Source organism: Myotis davidii, unplaced genomic scaffold (genome assembly GCF_000327345.1).
Source record: "Myotis davidii unplaced genomic scaffold, ASM32734v1 scaffold1036, whole genome shotgun sequence".
Lineage (NCBI taxonomy): Eukaryota > Metazoa > Chordata > Mammalia > Chiroptera > Vespertilionidae > Myotis > Myotis davidii.
The window spans coordinates 1,022,537-1,037,035 of NW_006287260.1; the positions used below are offsets into that span (position 1 = coordinate 1,022,537).

The following is a 14,499-nucleotide window of genomic DNA, read 5'->3' on the forward strand; positions in this document are numbered from 1 at the left end:
TAGGCAGCCTCACTTAAAATTCTTTCTATAGGGCCGGGCCAGTGTGGCTCAGTGGTTGACTGCCGACCTATGAACTAGGAGATCGAGACTTGATTCCCGGCCAGGGCACATGCATGCCCAGGTTGCAGGCTCGGTCCCTAGTAGGAGGCATGCAAAAGGTGGCCAAATAGTGATTCTCTCTCATCATTGATATTTCTATCTCTCCCTCTCCCTTCCTCTCCGAAATCAATAAAAATATATTTTAAAAAATTAAAAAAAGATGGTTTCTACAGGAACATGTATGATTTCAGGACTACCCAATCAAGGATCCAACGAACGGCTGGCCATAGTTATTCAGGGTAATGTGTTAACTGGATTGCATAATTGCACCACTTTTTCCTTTGCCACTGTTGGTGAATAAATGACAGAATCTATATTCCAATTCCCGTACAGAAAGCTGGCTACCCGTCTCCTTGGGAGCTTTGCTAGCAGAGCCTCACGCTGCACCTCCTTGGCTTCTGTGCATCAGTCCTGGAGCACTTCCGGAGAGTGCGGTCCCAAGGCCCTCTTGGTCCATGTTCAACAGCGGCTGTGGCCTCTATCATGCCCCTTTTACTTTTCAATATGAACTGAGAAATATGCAGTCTAGGGCAAGTCTGAGAGAGACCCACCCTAAAATAAAATTCATAAAGCCTTTTCTCATTTGAAAAAGAAAACACCTCAAATACATCCAATCATCTCAAAATTGCAGTTAAAAACTTACATTATACAAGGAAATAGCAGCAGAGAATGGTTAATCCTAAACCAACCACACACACACACACAAAAGACCCAAACCCTCAAAACAATGAAACAAGTGCCAACTCTCCCCCACTTCCCCTGCCCCGGTTCTTTTATCCCGGGATTTCATTTAAGAAATTCATTTAAGACCTGCAGCCTCTGAGAAAATGAGAAAGGCAAAGCACAGAGGGAAACTGCTCCAAAGCTGAATTTTGGACAAGGCAAAGAAAATGCTGTAAATAACATTTGGGGACCATTTGGAAAAGGATTAAGAACTCTAGGACATTTTCTTGTTAGATGGGAAATCTCTGAAGCCCAGATCTCCTTTCTCGAGTCAGCCTGAATTCTTTAGCCATGGGAAATAAACTCAAGTGAAGTGAGTCAAGTGCCAGCCAGGGATTCAAAAACCCCCAAGACCCTTTAAACAGCCTATCAAAATAACTGCTTTTAGGACAACAGAAGACATGTAGGAAAGGACAGTTTGCAGGACACCTGTGGTTCTGAAGAAATAACTAGTCAATGGTTCTGTTTTTGTTTCCATCAAAAATCAGACTGAAGTTGCAAGACTCTTAGAATTATTAAGAGAACATGACATTATTTTGAACAGTGATATAATGGTACCCAAATTTGGTGTTTATACAGCGCATTTAAAAATAGACAGTAGCTTAAAAGTCGCAGGAAAAAATGTGAACATAGAGAACAACAGAAACAATCCAGGAAGATGGTGCAGCCTGGATACAGCAAGTTTAATGTCTCTGCTGTACAGAGAGTCACCCTTCCCCCCTCTCATCCTTATGCTGGCAAGAGGATATGCATTAGAAAATCTGACTCTTAGAGTCTGTGAATAAAAGGATGAGCTCCTACATATTCATAGCTCTTTTTAAAAAGGCTGCTTATTATTTAAAGGATGTCCCAATGGAAAGACTAGGGCACAGGGCGAGAGGCTGTTCCACATTTTAGTCCGTTAGTCTTTGGCAAAGCCCAATCAAGGCCAAATTCACCTAGGATGCCCAATGGCTGTGGGGGAATCTCCACAGGGTCAAGTAAGCAGACCCAAATGAACATGTTGGAATAATATAAAAAGCCGCCCCAAACCTAGAAACCCTTGAAGAAAGAGCTCCACCTGAAAAGGGAGAGGGAAATGCTTGGAGGGAAGCGGAGGGGCGGCGTGTGGTCTCTGCTGCGGAGCTGGGCTGGGGCTTAGGAGTTGAGCCAAGGGTGCCGGAGACAGTCAGCGGCAGTGGCTCTCTTCTCGGGGATCAGCTCCAACATGGGCAGTAAGAAATCCGTGAAGCCAGCTGCCTCTTCCTGAGACCACTCATATTTCTCCACTAGAACCTCAAAAAGGCCCCAGGGTTTCAGCTTCGTGATGTGTTTCAGGTCACCTATGGTAAAAGCAGTACAAAAGAAACTGACCAACACTGACAAATGACAAGATTCCATTGTGGAAACCCAGTAGCAAATCCAGGTAATCTATAGAGAATCAAATTTTACCATCAGAATCTAACTCTCCATCTACAAAGCACCTCCCCTTCTCTCCTCTAGTCCCTGGAAAGAAGTATCTCCATTTTTTCATGAGGGCCTAAAAATGTAAGGGAACTTGTTTGTTCCACCATCCCAGAATTTTAGCCCTGGTCAAATTGGGTAGGGATATCAGGACCTATTTACTGAAATGAGGATTAAATGCCTGTATAATCCAGATGTACTCAATATGGTGTTCAAAGGCAGTTTACAGCCATACACCAAAAACACTTTGCATGTACTCTCTTTTCTTGGCTTGATAGTCAAGTAAATGTTACTTAAAAAATGGGCAGTCTTTAAAAATAAGGAGTTAAGAAAACAACAAAATAAATAAAAAATAAGGAGCTGAATGAACCCCTTACAGCTTTCAGAGATGCTGTGCCACCCTCGGTACTATTCTGGAACCTCAATTTAAGATAAGTCAATTTGCCAGGGCTTAAGGTAAATGCCGCTTTAACGTGTTTTCTCGTGCGACACTCATCGGAAGCCTCTCATGTGGGCAGCGAGCGCCGATTTAATCACTTGCTTGGCAGAGGCACGTATTACCCTGACTTTGCACACAAGGAGGAACTCTTAGGAAGCACTTCACCATTTTCCTGCCCCAAAGAGGAACATTAAGGAGCGTTTCTGAGTGTGCTTGCTGTCAGTGTTGGGAAAGTGACTGTTCTCAGCACTAGTGTAGAGGCTGTGAGGAAAAAGGAACCATGGCAAAAAGGGAGAAAAAGGCAAGATGGTTTTCTAGTCCTTTCTAAGTCAGGTTTTTACATTTTAGCTTTTAAACTTTATTTGAAATGCAGAAGAAATACATATTTAAATATGCCAATATACATTGTCAAGTCAAAAATTTAAAGTGAGAGTTTTATCTGTTCCTTCACTAAGAAGTGAAAACGAACTTATGAAACTACAAAGTATAAAGTTAATTCACGTGACTGATGGGTTGAAGTGACTGTGATAGCTGTCAAAGGGCTACAAGGTGGGGGAGATGTAGTCCTGCCCTTAAGCTTAAGCTAAAATACTTGTTTGCCTTTTGATAGAGGCAGTTGTTAGGCCAAAGGCTAGCAAAAATTTGCTCATTTCTAGAAGTGCTGTATAGGAGTAACCAACCATGTGCCAGGTATTATACACAGAATAACTTAAACTAATGTAAACACTTAGATATCAGAAAACTGAGGCTGTGTCAATGGCCACATAACTAGTGGAACAGCTGGGATTTGAACCCACATGGTCTGGCTCCAGTTTCTGCTTGTGAGTGACTAATTTCATTTCTGCCAAGTAACAGCTCACATTCAAAGTAGGACCATCCTTTTGTAGGTGCTGGGAACATGCACCCAGCTGTACTTACCTCTTAATTTTAAAGCACTTTTGCCCCCTGAATGTCTGGGAATAAACATACTTATTTTACCTTTTTTGGTGAAAAACTCCTTGGAATATTTTCCTGCCACAATGAGCTTGCGAGGCACCTTCCCCAGAAGTTCTATGATCAATGCAATGTGATCTGTATGTTTCAAACATTTCAAGAAGGGGAAAAAAAAGACATACATAACAGGAGTAACAAATACAGTTCTAGACATTGGCAGAAAGAGTAGCATGCACACCTCTTCGTAAAGCATCTCAGGCTTGCTTCCTGTCCTAAATGGGAAGAGGAGGACTCCATCCATCTAATGGAGAATCCAGAAAACCATAAAAATCAGGTGCCCACTCCAGGGGGACTTGAGCGGTAAGTTAAAATAATCTTGGTGTGAATGCTCTGCTTCCTGAAGGTGTATCCTGGGGCCTAGATGGAAACTCATGTTAACAATACTACCTCTGCGATTGAAGAAGTCCTGTGAATATTTCCCACTGAGGGCAAAGCGTCTTGGAATTCTGCCTATCAGCTCTATAATGTGCGCAATGTGGTCTAAAATAGAAGGGTAAGAAGAACAGGATCAAGGACAGGCTGTAAAAGAGGTTTTTCCAAGAATAGCTTTTCAAGGACTAGCTGTTTAAAAGTCACTACAAATAAAACCAAGGCTACTCAAGAGGAGACTGGGAAAGTCAAGAATTATTTCAGGTGGTTGGTTACCTGATAGTAGTTGGCATGCCCTTTCTGGAGTTTAGCGGCTTATCTACACCTTTATTTCTATTTTGTCTATATATTTAAGTTCAGACAGGGTTTTTAGGAAAGGTAAAACAATGTACCAATATGCTTTTAGACATCATAGAAATTTATAAGAATGTTCGTGATGATTAAAGCACTAATATGATTAAGTTTTCACAATACCCTGCACAACAGGCCAAAGACTTACATACCATTTTAAAGACACAAAATGAAACCTCACAGAGAATAAATGGACCACTTGAAGCTGTAGAGCTAATAAGAGCTAGTATGTGAATGAAAACCCACATTGTAGTCTAGTACAGCGGTGTGTGTGTGTGTGTGTGTGTGTGTGTGTGTTAAGTGGAACTGAGCACCAACACTTTAAAGCACAGCTCCCTATTTGTAGGCCATCAAATGTCCAAGTCATGTGGTGCCCGGTGAGTGTCACAGCATGAATGTGGACTATGGACACTGACAGGGACGTGTGCAGTCTGTCATCAGGAAGTGAGCTTGGCACCAGCCCCCATCCACACTTACAGGCAGGGGACAGAAACTATCAAGAGGCTTTAAAGTGAAGGCTCCTGGATACAACAGCTTTATAAATGAACGTAATCCTGTAGTTACAGAATCATTGATGTCAAAAAGAATCACTTAAAAAACTTCCAATAATGTATCTTCTCGGGGAACAACATGCTAGATAGTCACATAGCTGGGAACCTGTGAAGGTTTCAGGTCATCTCTGTTTCTCATGTAAAGGACTCACTGGTGCCTTTTTAAAGGGGCTTTACACTCATGAATTCACTATAACCTTTGGGCAATTTTAACTGAATTTACGGCTTGGTAACAAGTACTTGGCTGCCAAGAAATTTCAACCAATCTTAGGCAGGACCTGCGAATAAATGTCTTTGTATAAATTAATTGTGAGGCTAGTTTGTGAGACTATATATAGTTTATCTTATTATAAACTTATTGTAGTAGTTTGAGGTTTCATCTAAGGACTGTTAATACTAACTGGCTTAGGAAGGAAAACTCAGGATCTAAATATCTAGGGTAGACTGTTCTCCCTTGACCCTTACTTGAGACTTTTCTTATACATTTCAATTTTCAGGTTTGGTAGCATAAGGTCCTACTCTATATAATTCTAGCCACAATATTTGCACTGTACCACACACTATTTATAGGGAGTCTACAGAAGAGAAAAAATTAATTCCCCTTCCAAATAGATAATAGTAGGGCATTTGAAAAACAATGTAAATCTATAGCATATAGATTTATATGCATAACTCAGAAAAAAAGCAAGCAGAGAACAGGAAAAAATCAAGTGTATATAATGGTGGTAATTACAGCATTTTCTCACAGAGCTTATGTACAGAAAACATATCCAAACTGTACCCACTAAAATAAGCATTTGGCTATAACATTTTCCAAACAGCACTTGTTAGGATTATCAGCAAGCCTTACTAACATTGCCCATAATACCTCAGAGAGCCAGTTTGAGAAAGAGAGCATTCTTGTTTCTACAGAGAGAGCGTGAAACCCGACTTCCTAAAGACTCGAGGGAAGCACAGAAAGTAAAGAACTTATTTTCCACACTGAGAGGGCATATCGCTACTGCTCTCTCAAAGCAATCCCATTAATCCTTAAAACCAAAGCTGTACAAACTGTATAATAAAGAAGATAAAATATTTAAGACTTTTTCATTCACATTATCATCTCTTCTAGTTATTGAGATGCCAACATAATAGGAAAAAAAAATCATACACTCAGTTGTATGCTTTTACAGCCTCCCAGATGAAGCAACTGACAGTTTGGGTTCTTCCCGCTGGCTATCACAAAATGTAAATCAGTTTTGTTTTTCTTTTGGAAAATGGAATTATAAATATTAGTATCATTAGTAAACAATGGCTTTTAATTTTCATAAAGGGGAAGAATGCTAAGTGGTACAGAATTTATATAGACAAATAAAATAAAGTCTCTGGCCCTGGTCGGGTGGCTCAGTTGGTTGGACTGTTGTCCAATGCACCAGAAGGTTGCAGGTTCAATTCCCGGTCAGGACACACACCTAGGTCGTGGCGGGTGCATATGGGCGGCAACCGATCAGTGTTTTTCTTTCACATAGATGCTTCCCTCTTTCTTACTCTCCCCTTTCTTCTCTGCATTCATTCACAGCATGTTTGTATATTAAAATTATTAACTTCCAGATAAAGTTGAAGGTACAACTGAGCAACAAGTTGATCAATAGGTAGATTCAAACTGAGTAAAGAATGAATCACCACTGGTTTATATAGAAAGAAAGATAACTAGATGTTTTAGAAGAACACAAATTTTAGTTTAACCAATTGTGGCCTCCTTTAATCCTCATCTAGAGTTATTTAATATTTATTATAAAATATCTAGTATATCTAATACCTAACATAAAACATATTTCTATATTTTCTGAAATTTATATATTTTTAGCACACTAAAAAGACTAAGGCTCTTCAGTACTAATAAATGATGTGAGCCACATGTGGAAAGAGTAACTACCACCCACAAACAATCACAGTTAAGGGGACTCACCTTCATCTCGAGTATACTCTTCCCCTGAATGAGGTTCAAACAAATAGTCACCAGTGGCCAGTTCAAAGGCCTAAGAAAAAGAGGACAGCATATGAAAACACTAAGAAAAAAAAGACCTTTGGGAAGCTTATTTTTATTTGGCTCAATATTAAGTAACCTGCAGATAATCATTTAAAAAATATCTAAGAGATTATTCCTCAAGAGCTTTCCTCCTACACCCATATCTTAATAAAACGGAGCAGGAAAATAGTGAAAACTCAGTTAATATCAACATGTAGATTACTCCACGCCCTCCCCACCTCCCACCAAATCAGTAATTAAGCTCTCAAATTTCTCTTTTTGCTCAGAGGGGGCACACCTGGACAGTAAGGTGATTTTTTATTAAATTTTATTAAATTTTCATGAGACGAGCAAGTCTTACATTATAATTTTACATGGCTAGAAATTGAGATTCTGTATCCAAAACTGAAACCAAAAAATCCAGACATTTTTCTACCTATAACTCTTTAGTGTTTGGCAAAGAGTACATTTTAAAGTTCTGCGTTGGAAAGCACTCCCTAACCTATCCCAGTGTTCCCAATTCTCAGTCCTATGGAAAATCAGAAAAAGATTATGTGTAAACGGAATCAGGAGCAACTCAGAATCTGTGTCACTGACCAGGAAAAGAAAGGCAGTCTCCTACCACAGATAGCCTCTTATAGATGGTTTTAAAGAGTATCTGAAAGAAAGTGATTTCTTATGGAATAAATGCCAAGCAGTATGAAAAGACAGCATCTGAGTGATGGGGCTATGTTAAATTTTCATTGATTAAAATGGATTAAAAAACAATAGAACAGTTTTAAAAGAACATTACTGATATAACAGAGAAATCAGCCCAGCTGGCCTGCTCAGTGGTTGAGCGTTGACCTATGAAGCAGGAGGTCATGCGATTCCGGTCAGGGCACATTCCCAGGTTGTGGGCTTGATCCCCAGTGTGGAGTGTGCAGGAGGCAGCCAATGAATGATACTCTTATCATTGATGTTTTTTTCTCTCTCTCTCTCCCTTCCTTTCTGAAATCACTAAAAATATATATTAAAAATAATAATAAAAGTGAAGTAAAAAATGTTAAGTGCTAATCGTGGGACAACTTTGATTGAGTCAATGGCACTAAGTAGTTCAGACAATCTCAAAGACTGCGGGGTGGATTTAGTTGGGGCACATTCTCAATTGAGACTCATGTTTAGGTCTCGGTGGTTTGCTCGTGTCAGATTTTGCAGTTTCAGGATAAGACAGACTTTGTTAAAAAAAGTATCTGTGGGCTGTATTACCACCCAGAGAAAGGCCACAAAACCAGAAGGTTTAGGACAGTGATGGTGAACCTTTTGAGCTCAGCGTGTCAGCATTTGAAAAACCCTAACTTAACTCTGGTGCCGTGTCACATATAGAAATTTTTTGATATTTGCAACCATAGTAAGACGAAGATGTATATTTTTGATATTTACTTTATATATTTAAATGCCATTTAACAAAGAAAAATCAACCAAAAGAATGAGTTTGTGTGTCACCTCTGACACGTGTGTCATAGGTTCGCCATCACTGGTTTAGGATTACCTCTAAAATGTCAGGGATGCTATGGCTTCTTGCCAGGTACAGCTTGTTTTACATTCTAGCAGCTCACTATGAAACTGAACCACACTGATAGAGCAGCTACTGGTGCTACCCTCTAATTGCCCCGAGGTTTATAGTCCCAATGCAGAACAGAAACCAACTGTGATTCTTATTCACCAAAATTTGTCTATCTTCTGAAACCAGTACTTTAATTTTTCAAAGTCTCATAGTGGGAGGACAGTAAAGATACTGAAATTAAAGCTTACAAAAATATATTAAAAATTCTAAAACTTAAATTTTCTATTTTTTTTTTCATCTAGGTATTTACATCTAGTTAAAGTTCTCTAAGAGTTTTATTTTCTAAACATAAGGTAGTTGTTAGTAGTTATAATTTTATTAAAACAGCAAAAAACCTAACCAAACGATTACATTAGAACTGAAAGCTAGCAGGAGCTCTAGATAATAAAACACCTAGTTAAACACATTTCCTTTGCAGATGAAAAAACTGTGCCCCAACGGAAAGGCAAAGCTCATCCCCCAATCCGGGGCTCCCAATTCCCACTCATGCCTGTCCCACACTAATCAGAACCTGTTCAGCATCACTCAGGGTCACAGACACAGGCAAAATCAGTTATAAAAGGAATATTACATAGTGAAAGAAACCAACCTAAAAGGCTACATACTGTAGGATTTCAAGCCGACACTCTGGAAAAGGCAAAACTATAGAGACAATAGAAAGATCAGTGGCCAAGGGTTGAGGGAATGGAGGGAGGTAGGGGAAGAAGGATGAATAGGCAGAGCACAGAGAATTTTTAGGGCAGTGAAACTATTCTATCTGATGCTGTAATGGTTGATACATGTCATTATAAGGTTGTTAAGATCCACAGACTGGAGAATTAAAAACATCTATTCTTTATTGATTCTTAATGTTAGTCACAGCACATTAACATAACATTTATGTTACTGCCCATCTAAACTTGGTCATCTCAATCACTAGTGGTATAGGCATTCTCATAACTTGTCTCTTTATCTCTCAGAAAGGGCCCTGATCTTTCTATCACTTAATTACACTGGATGCAAGATCCATCTCTTGGGGCATCTCTGATAATCTAGGATTTATTTTTATTCTCTGATTATGGCCAAGCTTTAGGCAACACTTCTAAACCTATCAGCAAAATGAGAGAAGCTTGGGGCATAAGTTTTCATAATACTATCTGTCAAATAAGTGCTTCCCACCCTAATCAAGAAAATTCCTGCACATGAGCTGGTCCAAATAGGAGGCAAGGTTAATTCCCTCACTTCTTAAGCCTGACATAGTAAATACTATGTTAAATGGCAAGCAGGATCCACTACCCTCAAATAATCAGCCCACTACTAAGAACCACTTCATAAATAATATAATATTATTTATTATCATAATAAACAGATACCATCTAGCTATATTTTGTAGTTGGTGATGTTGCTCACTTATGTTTTCTAACAATAAATTTAAAGCTTCAAGGCAGGGGTGGGGAACCTTTTTTATGCCAAGGGTCATCTGGATATTTATGACATCATTTGTGGGCCATACTAAATTACCAGCTTAAAAATTAGCCTGCTGCTCATTGAGCATTGACCCATGAACCAAGAGGTCACCAGTTCGATTCCCAGTCAGGGCACATGCATGGGTTGTGGGCTCAATCCCCAGTGGGGGCGTGCAGGAGGCAGCTGCTCAATGATGTCTCTCTCTCATCGATGTTCCTCTCTCTCTATCCTTCTCCTTTCTTTTCTCTCTAAAAATCAATAAATACATGTTTAAAAAAAGTTAGCCTGTTATATTTGGTCAAACATTTAATTAACTCTCCCCCAATGCCCTGCTTGGCAGGACCAGGCCAAATGATTTCACAGGCTTTATACGGCCTGCAGGCCAGACATTCCCCACCCCTGCTTTAAGGTATGGCAAGAAAGAAGTCAGATTTTATGTGTAAAATCTTGTGTGTAAAATACCAAACCTTACTTTATTTCAGAGTCCTCCACTTCAAAAGTCAATGATATGTCCTAACAAATGATTTATATGCCATATTAACAACATGGTTTTTAACTGTTACCTTTGAAAGACAGCTTTTCAGGAATGTAGATGTCAAAAATCTATGACTAAAACAGGTGGAGATTTATGCCTTGTCCTTTCTCTTTCAAGTTTTCCAGAGTTGATTGTGAATACTAAATGTTAATTAAAATGAACTTAATGTATTTCTTGCTTAGTTAAACACATCTGATGGTCCACAAATATTTCTTAAGTACTGTTGCATAATAAATAATTTGTTTGGTCTTTGTTCCTGTTTCCTGGGAGATAGCATCTAAATTTCCAATGATCAGGGTGTTTTTTTGTTATTCACAATGGAACACTGGGCCATACTTAAATTTATACTAATGAGGTGACTCATGATGAGCCTGAGTTCTGTGAGTCATTCTAGTGAACTATCGAATCTGAAATGATAGTGGAATCTCCCAATGTGTGGCCAGTTGGCCAGAAGTACAGGTGGCCTGTGGGCCTCAGAGGCAGCCTTGAGGCGAACTATGCCCTTAACTTGTGAAATCTGTGACAATTCTAGGTATTTAGCATCAGAACTCCATTGTACACACACGCGCAAAATGTGCCAGGGTCTTAACCAGACACTTGCTATACATAACACACATGACTCCTGCTGGCTCTTATAACCTAGTGGAAGAGAAACAAGCAAATAAACACACAATTACAACTAAAGAGTATACTCTATTTCAGGAAACAATATAACACATTCCAACATGAGGTTGTTTGTGGGAAATCATTTAGTAGCAACTAAATCTAACCATTTGAATAGTTGCTTGCCTGGGACAAAGCAGCAACTTATGAATGATTGAGCTTCACATTTTATGAAGTGCAAAGATGTCTGAGTAACTTGAACTTTACAGACTGAAACAGTTTCCAGGGGTTTCCTTATTCTGAAAATCAGATCAGAGCCAAAGGGGGAGGGTACTTGTAACACCCTAAACAAAAGCGACACTCCCTCCACAACCCACCTGGACCCACCCCCAACTTTAGTAAGAAACATTTGGTTCCTTCACCCAACAGGAATTGGGTAGGGCAAATGGAGAGCTAGATGTTTACACCCAGCTCTTGAATTCGGATCTCTCCAGACACAGGATTTAGAGTACTAGTGATAAGTCACACAAAAAATACTTTTTCACTTTCTTCATTTGCTGGTCTACTGAAATGAGCAAACAGGGCAAGGCATGTTATTACCAAATAACAAGTGAAGGAAAAAGGGAAAAAACATTACCATGCATGCCGTGCTCCAAATGTCGGCGGGGGTACTATAGCCAGATCCTATCAGAACTTCCAAGGAGCGATACTGCCTTGTTTGAATATCTTCAGTGAAATGTTTATGCTGAGTAAATACAGAAGGAAACAGTATTTTAAAATTAATTTATTCTAAAAAGTAACAAGTCATGATTGCTTAATAACGGAGATTAAAATAAATTCTCTAAATTTTTCCTAAACTAGTGTTTATTTAGCTAATCTGTTAAGTATCATTTTGATGCTATTACCTCCAAACAGCACTTTGCTTTATAGTCTATGCTGAATTATTTTGCAAACATATGAATTTAAACTTTATATACACAGGTTAGAGAAAAACAATTTGTTTTTAAGATGTAGGTTTCAAGTTTCAAGAACCTTAAAAAACAGCACCTATGAAGAATTCCTGAGAGTGACATCAGCATCACGGCAGAGTGAGACATAACCTTGGTCTGCCCCCTTCAATCTATAATGACTGGAATACTGATCAGCACACTGATAGGGTGCGTGAGAGATCCACACATCTGTACATCTGAGGTAGGTGAATTGGAATGCAAGGAAAGGTAGAATTAGAGAACCAGCAGTGAGGATGCCTGATACCCTGTCCCGCGGTGGCAGCTGAGTCCACACTCCACTGAGCATGGGAGCATCAGTGGAGAAGGGGCTCATGACTACACCCACAAACCCCAGAAAAGGAAAAGGGCAGCAGCAACTCTGGCTCCCTCCCCTGGTTGCAGCAGTGCCTGTGACCCTGGCTCCCCTGCCATGGTGGTGGCACCCGAGACTCCGACAACTCTGGACACAGTGGGGCACACATCATCCTGGTGACTCCAGCAAAAACTGTGGCTGCAGCAACACTGGAAGGCACCAGTGACCCTGGAGGCACAAGTTGCTACAAAGAGAGCCTGTGATATCTCTGACAGCAGCTGTGGAGGGTAGAAAATACTAACTCTTGGGCTGGCTAGAAGGGGTCAACAGGAGGAAAAAGGGAGCATATATAATACTTTCAACAATAAAGATTTAAAAAGAAAGAAAATGCTAGCTGTCAAATATATCCAGAGTCCATTCAGGTAAGAGAAACCAAAAACTTGTGCTATAGTGCCACCTATTGGAAAACAAGAGGCCTCTAAGTACCAACCTGTTGAATTGTTAAAATTAAACAAAGTTGTACCTAAGCAAAAAAGTGTTCACTACTTCAAATGCGCCAGCAGAGGAATCAAACACCATGGATAATCACAGTAACACAGTAGTATAAAAATAAAATGACATCTGGCAGCAACCAAACTCGGTGTCATGGAAGACTGATCTAAATGACACAGAATTCAAAATAGCTGTCATAAAACAAAATTCAACGAGATACAAGAAAACTCAGAAAGGCAATCCAATGAGTTCAAGAATAAAATTACTGAATAAAAGGAGTGCTGTACAAAAGATACTGAAACTCTAAAAAAGAATCAAACAAAAAATCTGGAGCTGAAAAACTCAACAAATAAGATAAAGAATACATTAGAAAGCACTGGAATTAGAGTAGACTGGGTGGAAACGAGAATTAGCAGGCTCAAATATAGGAATCTACAGATGATTCAGGGGGAAGAGCAGGGAGAACTAAGATTTTAAAAAGACATGCAACTCTAGGAGATCTATCCCACTCCATCAGAAAGGGCAAAATAAGAATAATGGGTATCCCAAAAAGGAGAAGTGATGGAGAAGGGGACAGAGAGCCTATTTAAAGAAATAATAGATGAGAAGTTTCCAAACCTGGATGAGTTGGACATACAGGAAGGTCAAAGAACACCTAATTACTCAATACAAAGAGATATTCTCTAAGACACATTATATTAAACTATCAAAAGTAATGCTAAAGAATTGTAAAGGGAGCCAGGGAAAAAGAAGAAAATAACCCAGACAGGAACCCTCATCAGGCTAGGAGTGGAAGGACATATCGAAAATACTGAAAGATTAAAACTGCCAGCCAAGCCCTGGCCAGGAGGCTCAAGTTGGTTGTAGTGTTGTCCCCGTACACCAAAAAGGTGGCAGGTTCCATTCCTGCCTGGAGCAACTGATTGATGTTTCTCTCTCTCATTGGTGTTTCTGTCTCTTTCTCTCAAATCAATTAAAAACAAAACATACTTTAGGGTGAGGATGAAAACAAGAACAAACTGCCAGCCAAGAATAATTTATGGAGTAAAGTTATCCTTAGATTTGAAGGAGAAATGCTTTCCAAGACAAAACAAAAGCTGGTAAGAAATGTTAATATAACGCTAAAAACCAATGTCACCTCAATTAAAGGAAAGGATTCTCACCCTCATCCTCCTGTCCCCATCAAAAAAATCAAACAGGAATCTTGGGGAAACAGACCATGCTAAGTACATGAGGATACAACCAGCAAAACAAGTGGCGTTTCTTTAACACATAAAATGTATGGGGGGGAAAGGAGGAAACACCTCTATGGCAAAGGTAACTTAAGAGATTTAGTATCCAATTTTGCATTCATGGGTTTATTTGGATCTTATTTCAAATAAACAAACTTAAAAGAATGTTTATGAAGAGACTGAGAGAGGAAAATGGCTTTATGAGAAAACAAGGGATTCCAATATTGAGTTTGAAGTGGAAATGAACTGTAGGTGACACATTTGGAAAAATGAACATGTTGATCAAAGAAGTTGTCTTTTTTCATGT

At 39.4% G+C, this 14,499-nt stretch overlaps 1 protein-coding gene across 2 annotated transcripts in view; it reads right to left on the reverse strand.

The window, feature by feature from the left end:
- Window positions 1-1,464: 1,464 nt before the first annotated feature.
- Window positions 1,465-14,499, reverse strand: part of SRPK1 (SRSF protein kinase 1) — a 56,022-nt gene continuing 42,987 nt past the window's right edge. For both annotated transcript variants that reach the window (XM_015560861.1, XM_006759026.2), the window contains 4 exons: window positions 11,804-11,911; window positions 6,917-6,986; window positions 3,683-3,775; window positions 1,465-2,144 (listed from right to left, as the gene is read on the reverse strand). In XM_015560861.1, coding sequence (XP_015416347.1) covers window positions 1,960-2,144; window positions 3,683-3,775; window positions 6,917-6,986; window positions 11,804-11,911 — 456 coding nt within the window. In that variant the 3' untranslated portion in view covers window positions 1,465-1,959. The remainder of the gene's footprint in view (window positions 2,145-3,682; window positions 3,776-6,916; window positions 6,987-11,803; window positions 11,912-14,499) is intronic.